General features: G+C 51.7%; 2 protein-coding genes across 4 annotated transcripts in view; both read right to left on the bottom strand.

Moving 5' to 3' along the window:
• Positions 1–17: 17 nt before the first annotated feature.
• Positions 18–4,094, bottom strand: PLPP5 (phospholipid phosphatase 5). 2 transcript variants are annotated; one of them, XM_051812031.1, is made up of 7 exons: positions 3,900–4,094; positions 3,721–3,801; positions 2,080–2,170; positions 1,898–1,961; positions 1,453–1,577; positions 932–1,102; positions 18–645 (listed from the first exon to the last, which is right to left on the bottom strand). In XM_051812031.1, the coding sequence occupies exons 2-7, from the start codon at positions 3,778–3,780 to the stop codon at positions 473–475; spliced, it is 684 nt and encodes a 227-aa protein (XP_051667991.1). In that variant the 5' UTR covers positions 3,781–3,801; positions 3,900–4,094; the 3' UTR covers positions 18–472. The 2 variants fall into 2 exon arrangements, with proteins under 2 accessions (XP_051667991.1, XP_051667992.1); XM_051812032.1 differs by having other exon boundaries at positions 19–645; positions 3,721–3,829; positions 3,900–4,068.
• A 19-nt stretch (positions 4,095–4,113) lies between these two features.
• The window catches only part of NSD3 (nuclear receptor binding SET domain protein 3), a 36,660-nt gene continuing 30,556 nt past the window's right edge, over positions 4,114–10,217 (bottom strand). For both annotated transcript variants that reach the window (XM_051811984.1, XM_051811985.1), the window contains one exon: positions 4,114–9,736. In XM_051811984.1, coding sequence (XP_051667944.1) covers positions 9,495–9,736 — 242 coding nt within the window. In that variant the 3' untranslated portion in view covers positions 4,114–9,494. The remainder of the gene's footprint in view (positions 9,737–10,217) is intronic.

The following is a 10,217-nucleotide window of genomic DNA, read 5'->3' as shown; positions in this document are numbered from 1 at the left end:
AAGTTTTAGTACCACAGCTCATTACAAAAATTAAACTCCTTTATTTGGTGAATTAGAAAAAACTCAAGGCTGGCAGGTCCTGCACTTCATTTCCCAGGAGAAGGGCTGGGACAGCTCAGCTGGATTGCAGGGAGGTGACCAATGGTGCTTCCTGGACTGGACACTAGGCCTCCCACCAGACTGGGCACACTGGATTGTCAGATTTTCCCAGTTCCTGCTTCAGGACCTTCATACCTGGACTGTCATCCTGCAAGGTGGCACCTCAAGTGCTCCCCTCGCTTCACGGGAGGCCCGAAGTGGAGGACACCTATAAAATTCCATTAAACGAAGCAACACAAGCCCCTGGGCAGGAGACTCACCGGCACTGCAGGGAACCCCTGCCTGGGGCTCATCCTCATCAGAACCACTGCTGAGCAGCCTCCCCAAAGCCTTGCCCTGCCCTGGCACCCAGGGATCAGCAGGACAGAGCCCATCACTGTATGTCCAGGTGGAAGCTGGGAGCTGGAGGCTTCTCCTCATGCACCGGTGGTGGTTTGGGCTTGGACAGAGACGGTTTGTGGCACATGGAGTCTGTCAGGGGAGGGTAGTACTGCCTGTAGCACAGGTACGCAAGCACCAAGCCCATCATGGAGCCAACCAACACATCTGTGGGTAAGACCAGAGGAGAGTTAACGACCCTTCACCCTCCCAAGCCTCCCTGCTGATGGAATTCTCCAGCAGCAGCTTTTCAGCTGGACCTGCAGCCTGACCCTCGGCTGTAAAACCAAGCTTGTATATATTTCAAAAACACAGAGAAAGGCATCAGTGCCCTGCAGGAGGCACCAGAATTACCACCAGAGGAGCAAGCAAACCCCCAGGTTGCTGTTGTGGGCCCTGAACAGCCCTGTGGCACCACGGCCCCACCCGGGTGCGCGGGCGGGCACGGACCCACCTTGCCAGTGGTGTTTGTAGTCGCAGGTGCGGGACACGGCGATGAGGGTGGCGAGGAAGAGCGGGAGGAGGAAGGCGCAGAGGCGCAGGGCCCGGCCCCCCCGGCCCGGAGTGAAGCTGTGCAGCTTCCCTGCCAGGTAGAAGGCGGAGAAGGCGAGACCAGCGAAGGCGACTGGAAGAGAACAGAACAGCATCGGCTCAGAAGAGCTCTGGGCTCTGCAGAGGGCCCTCAGTCAGACCTCACCCTGTGGTGGAAGGGCTGCAAGGGGAGTCTCTCCTGCCCCTGTGAGCCAAGGGAAGCACCAGCTTGGGAGTGGTGATGGATCACAGAAGCTGGTACCCAGGGTTACAGACAGCTTCTGACCACATTTCTCACCCCACTGCTTTGCAGAGGGAAACCTGAGGCCCCTGACGAGGCCAATGAATGCAGCCAAAGCAAACCCAAGCTGCCCTCCCCACGGCTCCTGCTCTCCACAGCTCGCTGCCCAGGGCTGCAGCAGGAAGGGGAGGTGGAGCACTCACAGGATGCGTGTCCGCTGGGGAAGCTCTTGCGTCCCTCGCTCACTCGGCGGGAGTCCCCCGTGCACACCAGCTCCGCGTTGGCTCGGCCGTCCGGGAAGCAGCGGTAGAAGAAGTCGGGCCGTGGCCTGGGGCAGAGATGTGAAGCACAAAGTACACACAGCCATTGGTGTGGGCCCCCATGGAGCACCCACATCCCCATGCCAATGCAATCCTGCCCGGCACAGGTCTGAACGAGCCCCTCTGAGCGATGGCCGGACACAGCAGGTCCCCCCCAGTGTTTGTTCTAATACTGAATTGTCTTTACAGACAGAAAAACCCACATCCTTTCCAGCATGTCACACTGAGCTCCTAGCCCTGCTCTGGCTATTGCAGCTCTGCCCCCAGAGCAGACCTGCCTCCCCTCCCCTCCCTGCACGGCACTGCTGGGAACCAGCCGGTCTCTCACCTCCCCACGACGAGCTTCAGGGCATTGGTAAAAAGCCCATTCAGTGCGAGAGCAAGGCTGGCAGCTGGGAGAGAGCAGAGGGGTCACATGAGCATCATCCCCACCCGAAAGTGCAGCTTCGAGGCACGTTCAGGCACGGGCAGGGCTCAACCTGCCGCCCTCTGGGACGAGGAGGAGCTCACCAAGGCAGGCTTCCCGCGTGTCCTCGCGGTCGGCGCTCATGAACAGCCTCGCCAGCACGATGAGCAGCAGGGGAGACAGAAACGCAATGAACTGCACAAAGCAAGAAGATTTTTAGGTGCCAGTGAAACAGCTTTAAGCTCTCACAGAAAACCACAGCAGCTGCTCAAGAAGACTTCCCCGCCCCAAAGCCGAGCAGAAACTGTGCTCTCCAAAGTGCACTTCCATCAGAAGCACAAACCCATCCCAGCTGGATTTGCAGCAGGCCCCGATCAGCCCAGCATGTCCTCGGGTGCTCAGACAGCTCCTCTGGCTGGTTATTGGGGGTGTCCCCAGCCACAGCACCTCAGCTCTCCCCTCCCTGCCAGCCCCGGCATTAGTGCCCTGTCAGCAGCACCCTCGCTCTGTCAGCAAAACCACTGAGCTGCTGACTCAGTTATCACCATTCCCATCTCAGCCCGACTCTGCCGGGGGATTTCACCCCGGGGCACCCACGGCCTGGCTGCCAGGCTGCCAAGGAGCTGCTCCCACCTGAGTTCTGGCATATGTTGTGCTTTACGCCACCAGTTCCAAATGCTACCCGAGGTTTTGTCCTTAATGTTCAGTGCCCACCTCTTGCAGAAAATCCCAAGTGCCATTTGCCAGGAAAAGCGGGAGCTTGCCCAACCCAGGAGCCACAGCCCCTGACCTCACACCTGCTCCAGAGGGAGCCAACCCCTCTGACACGCTGCTGGTCTCCTCAAGTCCTATACGGGGTTATGTCAAACCCTTTTCACAGAGCCTGGAGCCCTCAGGAAAACATTTCACAATAAAATGATAATAAACTCTGCTAAAAATAGCTGCTTCCAAGGAAAACATTCCCTGATAGCGAGAGCTATGCTATCTTCGTGCTCCTGGGAATTCAGACGTGGAACGAGATTACGAACAACAGTGCAAAGTCCACACTAGTTTATAAACTTCAAATCCCAAAGACAAGCCTGGATGGTAAAGCCTGAAAATATGATAAAAGTTACTGTAAGTCTTATCTAGTTTGTATTAATCTCACAGGATGGGCTGGAAGGTACCACTGGGGGCCATCCTGTCCAACCCCTCTGCTCAGGGTCCTCAGAGAATGTCACTCAGGACTGTGTCCAGGTGGATTTTGAGTGTCTCCAGGGAATGAGACTCCCCCTTCTCCAAGAAGCCTGTGCCAGTGCTCAGTCACCCACGCAGGAAAGTTCTTTCTTGTGTTCAGGTGGAAATTCCTGTGTTTCAGTTTGTGCCTCATCCTCCACAAAGCAGAGCCCGGCTCCATCCTCCCAACCCCTCCCTTCAGCTATTTATCCACACGGATACAATATCCTGCCCTTTCAGCAACCTGCACTAGGAGCTCCAGGTATTGCAGTACAAGCCTTCAGCCAGCAGCTTTGCTTTAACAGGAGAGCTTATAATTAGAGAAAAAACAAAGTAAATGCAGGAAACACTGGCACGGGCTGCCCAGAGAAGCTGTGGATGCCCCATCCCTGGAACTGTTCACAGCCAGGTTGGGTGGGGCTTGGAGAAACCTCGGCTGGTGGAAGGGGGGCATCCCCCATGGTGGGGGGGGGACGACGACAAGATGATCTTTACGGTCCCTTCCAACCCCAAACACCCTATAAACTTACAAACATGAGGGCGGTGGGAACGTGGTCCACCTCAACGTAGGGGTTTTTATAGAGCCACATCTCCTCGGGCTGCACCACGCGCTGGAAGGGCGGCAGGAACTCCATGATCCTGGAACGAGACAAGGCAAATGAGCGCTGGGGCGGGCACGGGGGGGTCGGGGCGGGGGTCCCGCACTCACCCGAAGGTGGCGAGGAGCAGGGCCCGCAGCGCGGTCTCGGCCGCCAGCTCCGCTCGCCGCATGGCCACTGCCCGCCCGACGAGCCACCGCCTCCGGGGCGGAGCGAGCGCAGCCTCCGCTCCCTTCCCGGAGGAGGAACCGCGGAGCCGGGAGTCCCGTTATCCATCCCCCCACCCCAAACCCCCCCGCCGCGAGACGGAACTGAGTCATCTCATCGTTGGAACATTCAGAACGATTTATTGAAGTCAACCTCAAGCAAAAATTTTCAGATCAGTGGAATGTCATTAAAAACCTTTCCAAAGGAATCCTCACGGAAAAGCAAAAAAAAAACAAAAACAAAAACAAAAACTGAAAACAAAACCAAACAAAAGAAACAAACAAAAACAAACAAACCAAAAAAACCACATCTGTATTCCAGAGTATTTGTCAAATAAAATAATAAAAAAAAAAAAGGCAACATCTCAGTAAATAGAATGTACAAAAATTATATGTTCTACCATCACACACAGTCAGTAAGAAGCTAAAATATTACAGGCAAGTCTCGATACGCTCTACCTAGAGGACAGGAGCTATCTATGTACAGGGAACCAGCTTTACAGGCTTCACACTATGCAAGAGGACAGAGGCCAACACAAACCCCCCAAAATATCGGATATCTCAAAGTCTATGCGGCAACATCAAGTCATGATACAGTAATGCCCCGTGGGATCGGACACTCCTCCTTAGTGTCAGGGCTGCGTCAGCGTCCAAAAACTCCTCCAGACCGACTTGGGTGAATATCGATGCTTTGCTAGTAAAGACTCGAGTGATTTCGTTAAAATAACATTTCACAGAATCTACAAAGTTTGTTACAGATAAACAAAGTCTACAGAAATAACAACTCTACAAAGGTCCATCTTACAGAGCACGTGGGGATGGAGGCGGATCCGCAGGGATCTGTGTTTGTGCAACATCACTCGCGTGGAGACAAACGGGTTGGGGTCCTCACAGCACCCCAGATGCAAATCCCCCCCACCCCCTGGCTCAAACGGGACGTGATCACCCCGGGGGCTGTGGCAACACCATTGGCTCGTTGGAAAAGTGACACAGACAGAGATACAGCTCCACCTGGGAACAGGGAACCTGGGGGGTCATCCAGTCTGTTTATGACCCAACGCCAGTGAGAACTGCTCGGTGGGGGCCTCTGAGGGACCCCCACTCCGTTGGGATCTCCGGAGGGGACCCCACTCCGTTGGGATCTCCGGAGGGGACCCCACTCCGTTGGGATCTCCGGAGGGGACCCCACTCCGTTGGGATCTCCGGAGGGGACCCCACTCCGTTGGGATCTCCGGAGGGGACCCCAGGCAGCCGCCTGGCCCCCAGAGCTGGCGGTGGCATGGGGAGGGCACAGCCCCAGGGAACAGGGAGTGGTGAATGGCTTTGGCAAATTAGTACATGTTTTCCCTTTTTGATTCACATTAATCACAGAAATCCCCTACACAAAGCCCAGTTCCAGCTCCCCACCTCCCGCTCCAGAAAGACGAGACCCCTCCCAGGGGAACAGGGACCTGAGCTGCTCACTCAGGAACACAGCATCACAGGGAACAGCTTTGCTTTTCTTCGTTTTCCCTCAGAACAACACTGGGAACACATCCAGCGTGTGTAGGAGTGTATTGTAAGTGCAAACTGTTTTTGCTACACAAAGAGAAACGGCGGGGAAAGCTGATGGGAACGGGAAGCAAAGGGACAGCATCGCTCCAAGGTCGCCGTCTCCCACGCAACACCTGGTGAACACACACCTCCGAGACAGCTTCCAAACCCTCCCGTTTGCCGGGGATCCACTGCACAGCGGGAGCAGGAAGGAACTTGGGGGGGAAGTCAAGGACATTTTCAATGCAGTTATACAAAAAATTATGTATAAATAAAAGAAAAAAAAGCTGTAAAAGGAACCGCAGAGCTTCAAGTACATTAAACCCTGAATTCATGAGGCAGAGGTTTCCATGTTAAAGTGACTTCTCCGTACCAGCGTCGGACACCCCCATCCCACCCTCCCCCCCTCCCCGCCCACATAATTCTGTAAAGTTTCAATATATACAGATTTTATGCTCATTGATAATTATGTTTAGTAATTGTGTCTTTCCCACTCTATCCTGAAATTAAGATACAAGAAGTTGGGTTTTTTTTATAAGAAAGGCCAAAAATCCACATTCCAGCCCTATTACTCCATTTGAACAGATTCTCCAAGACCATGTGGTGACCAGAGAAGGTGATTTGCCCACAAAATTGCCTTCCTGAGCTGCAAATGCCTTCAACAGTCTACAGACAGGACAAGTCTACACAATAATCCGACAGCTACAACAGCAAATGCTTGCACTGTGTGTTCAGGAGTGATGGAACCAGCCTCTGCACCACTGGAATCACAAAATCATGGAATTCTACCTTCTAGACTCATCTGGCCAAGGGCTGCAGGACATCTGGTGCTGTGCTCAGGAGCAGCTGCAGAGGAAAAGCTCCAGTAAAGCACAGACTCCATCACCTGGGCAGAGCAGCTCAGGCACTGCCCAGGTGCCACAGCTGGAGACAGGGGGTCACCAGAAGCATGGGGCCCACCCCGAAAATTCAACACAAAACTATGGGAAAAGTGTGCCAGTGTGTTCCCATGAAGGAACAACCGACAGGCTGGAACAGCACGTTGCAGCTCTCCACCAAAATCACCAGTTCTGTGGATCTCCTCCAGGCCTCAGCATGAAGCGACCAAACTATCCAAGATTCCTTACTTTGGAGCCCACACAAATTAATTCAGCAGCTGCCTTCCCCTCTGCTGAAGCCACTTCATCAGAACAGCTGTGCAATTTTCTCCTTACAAAGGAATTGCACTAAGGAATAGCATTCTGGTTACTCAGTCTGCAAAGACGTGGTTAAAATATGCATTTTAACATCTGAGTCTGGCACTCAGAACAGCCCCTCCAGTCACCAAGATACTCTGAATTGGCATCTTCTCATCTCACAACGTTAAAGCCTTTTGAAAGATTCACCTTCTCTTCATTTCAGTGTTTTGTTCACAAACTGCACAACCTCACAAACCATCTCCTGTTTTCCCTTCCGAGTTCAAGGCCAGCTGTTGGCTGTTATTAATCATTTATTTTTTTTTTGGTGGAAAAAAGAAGCACCTGTAAGAAGTTTGAACACAAAGTAAACCAAGACATCGAGTGGGATGGCACAGGAGGAGCAGCAGCCTCAGTCACAGCATTTGACAAGTTTTAAGCCTTCTGTGGCCCTCCCCTGTCCTGTGACTCTCAGTGCTCCAGCACAGCCCCACAGCACGGCCAAGCTGGGCACTGATGGTCCTGTTCAACACTCCCGAGGTGTCCTGGTGCTGCCACACCACTTCCTTCTGCTCAGCAAGTCACCATGGACACAGAATGAAGGGAGCAGGTTGGTGCCCTCACATGGCAGGGTGATATTAACAATATATCATATGTATATTATATATATTTTAGATATAATATATATATAATGTATCGCTGATACCTGCAACATCAGAATGCTCTGACTTCCCAGGAGAAAACCACTGAACTTTATCAAGCCTAGTAAATCATATAAAGGGAACACCTCAGGCCCCACGAATGCTGTAGCAAGAGCAGTGTTTGGAATTTCTGAGAAGGTTAAACATCCTCAGCAAGGAGCTTAAAAAGAGGCATTTCTCACACAAAATGCTCAGAAAAATAAAATCCTTTTTTGTAAAAAATACCAAAATCCAGCACTGCTTTCCAGCAGGGTTAGTGTCAGACCCTCACCAGAGCACAGCCCAGGGCATGAAGTGCTTTAGAGGTCCCAGCAGCTGCTGCCCCAGGGCTGCCCCAGACACCCACAGGTTCTGCCTCCCAAGGGTGTCAGAGCTGAGCCCATGGCACAGCAGCTGCTCAGGGACTGTAGTGTATCCTGTCATTCTACAATTGCACACACACACAAAAAATAAAAAACAACTTTCCCCTGTACATAAATTTGAGGATGAGAAGGACACTGGGCAGAGGCAAGGTGTGTTCTAAATCCCACATGGACTTTTTCAGCCCATTTCCTCGATCTGAGAATTCCCCATGTTCCCGCAGGTTTGTGTAAGCAGTTTTCCAGAGGCAAGGTTCTTAATTCCAAGGCTGAATTCAGCCAGATGCCAGCAACACTTGATTATTTTCAATACCCACAAGCAAAGGCTGGCAGGGAACAGCTTTTATCAGCACACAAGTCAGAAGCACTCGCTGCACCGGGGCAGGGGTGACACACAGTGCGTGGTGAGATCATGGGCTGGGGGAAGAGGGTCACCAAAACTAACTCCAGCCTGGGGACACCAGTGTCCCATGGCTCCTTGCACAAACAAATGGAGGAAAATAGGTTTTCTAAAGAAAATCTGGAGCAGGAACCGACCTAAGCCACTTCCAAAGCCTCGCTGAAGGAGTCTGTCTCTGCTTAACAGAGGAAATCCAAGACAGAACCATCTCCTGAGGCCCCAGCTGGCTGCTGGATACGGCCCATTACCCAGACACAAAATACCCTGTTCATCAAGGAAGTGCTGAGATGTTCCTCAGCTCCACTAACAACGAAGATTAAAGTTAGAAAATTCCTCTCAGCAAAAAAAAATAAAACCTAAACGTTCAATCAAAACCAACACGCACACGGGTCGGGTCCCTTATGTGCCCAAGTCTTCCCTGAAGCCACGGGGAGCCTGAGAAGGCAGCACTGAAGAATCACACTCAGTACCAGTGGCAGATGACAAACTCACCAGCGGGACTAACCAGCTCTGAGACTGGGAGCCTCTCCTGCCTGGGAATGGTTCCCAAACTGGGCGGGATAAAGAAAGAAACGACCACTGTGCAACTGAACTCTGAATTTTCACCTATCTGCAAACACCCATTACAGCTCTGGAGCAAGGAACCACCACTTCTTCCCTCCTTAAACACTGCCAGGCCTTGTGTTACAAGCACTTCCAAGAAGTCACACACCTGATTTCTCACAGGAAAAGCTTCACAATAATATTCATAAGTTAATACGAGAGACAACCTACCTTCTCCAATGCCTTTAACAATAAGTACTGGAACAGAGGCATTTCAGAGTCACCTGGTCTGACACCCACACCTGTCTGTTTGGCATCTCAGCGTTACAGAGGGGGGAAACTTTGCTCTTTCCATAAACTAGACACAAAAGTTACATTGGCTTCTCTGTTTTGTTTTCAAAGACACGTTGACTGATCAAAGCCAGATCTTCAACACCCTTTCAAAATTAAATAAATAAATATGTTGCTATGCTTTTCTTTCTACACTCAAAGAACATTATTTTAAACAGAATATTCTTTTCACTGTCAAAAGGTCTACGGTTTTCTTCGAAGGCCAAGACGTTCCTGGTTTCCAACAGTAAGAGCTGCTGTAGCACATTCAAGGGTAAAAGAAAGACCAAACAATAAAACCCAAACACCACTGCCTGGTTCTGCTCGCTCAGGTCAATGGTCCCGTCCCAGCTCACACGCGACGGCTCCGAGGACAGACTGAGCGTGGCATCGCAGTCTCTCCAAGTTCGTCGCCTGTTGCCCCTCTTCTCCCCTCCCACGTTTGTCTTTAACCAAATTCACTCCTTTGCCTCTTCCACAGCATTCTGTGCTTCCAATTTGCACTTGATCTTGCTCCAGTACTCGGGTGCCACAGGAGATTTGGGGTCGTGTGCGGAGCAGCAGAGGCGGCCGTCCAGCGCCGACGGCACCAGGGCTCCCTTCTCGTGATCCTTACAGAAGGAGTGGGGGCAAAACTCACAGAAGGAAACAGCAGGATTGCTACAGACGTCGCACTGATGCCATGGACATTCCCACTTTCCTGGGGATGGGAGGAGAGAGAGACATGAAGCTGGAATTAGTGCATTTTGGGGACAACACCGGCCTTTAACCCTCACTCCATGTTGGAATTGCTCAGATGAACGCAAAGAAAAATCAGCTCTTAAGGTGGCTGCTACTTCTTCTCACTGACAAGAATCTGACTAGACACAGTTTATTTTGCATTTTTTAGGCCTCTCTTGGCACAAAACATTGCTGCATGCATAACCAGAGCTTAAAACAGTAAGAACTACCCCCTCTGACACCAAGGCACCAAATATCCTTGCAAGATGGAGTTTGTTTTATACATTTTCCTGATTTGTGAGCATCTCTCATTGCTCTGGACACTGCCCTGCTCAGAGGGTACCTCCAAAGGAAGCTTTAGTTATGTTGGCTTTGTGAGTGTTTGAACTGTCATTTGATTTGTGCTTGGTCACCCTGGGACACCAAGATGATGCTTGTGTTCCAGTCAAAGTAAGAGGAGG

This window comes from Manacus candei, unplaced genomic scaffold, assembly GCF_025592945.1.
Source record: "Manacus candei isolate 608988 ecotype Guabito, Panama unplaced genomic scaffold, ASM2559294v1 h1tg000084l, whole genome shotgun sequence".
Lineage (NCBI taxonomy): Eukaryota > Metazoa > Chordata > Aves > Passeriformes > Pipridae > Manacus > Manacus candei.
Note: the sequence above shows the minus strand (reverse complement) of the source record. Positions and strands in the feature narration are given on the sequence as shown.

Bases quoted from the DNA above. Each gene is read 5' to 3' on its own strand.
- PLPP5 (XM_051812032.1), bottom strand. From the start codon at position 3,961: ATGCGGCGAGCGGAGCTGGCGGCCGAGACCGCGCTGCGGGCCCTGCTC. The intron at 1,962-2,079 runs GTGAGCTCCTCC...GCTCTCTCCCAG, and splicing joins CACGCGGGAAGCCTGCCTTG to CTGCCAGCCTTGCTCTCGCA. The intron at 1,103-1,452 runs GTGAGTGCTCCA...GTTCTCTTCCAG, and splicing joins CCCCAGCGGACACGCATCCT to TCGCCTTCGCTGGTCTCGCC.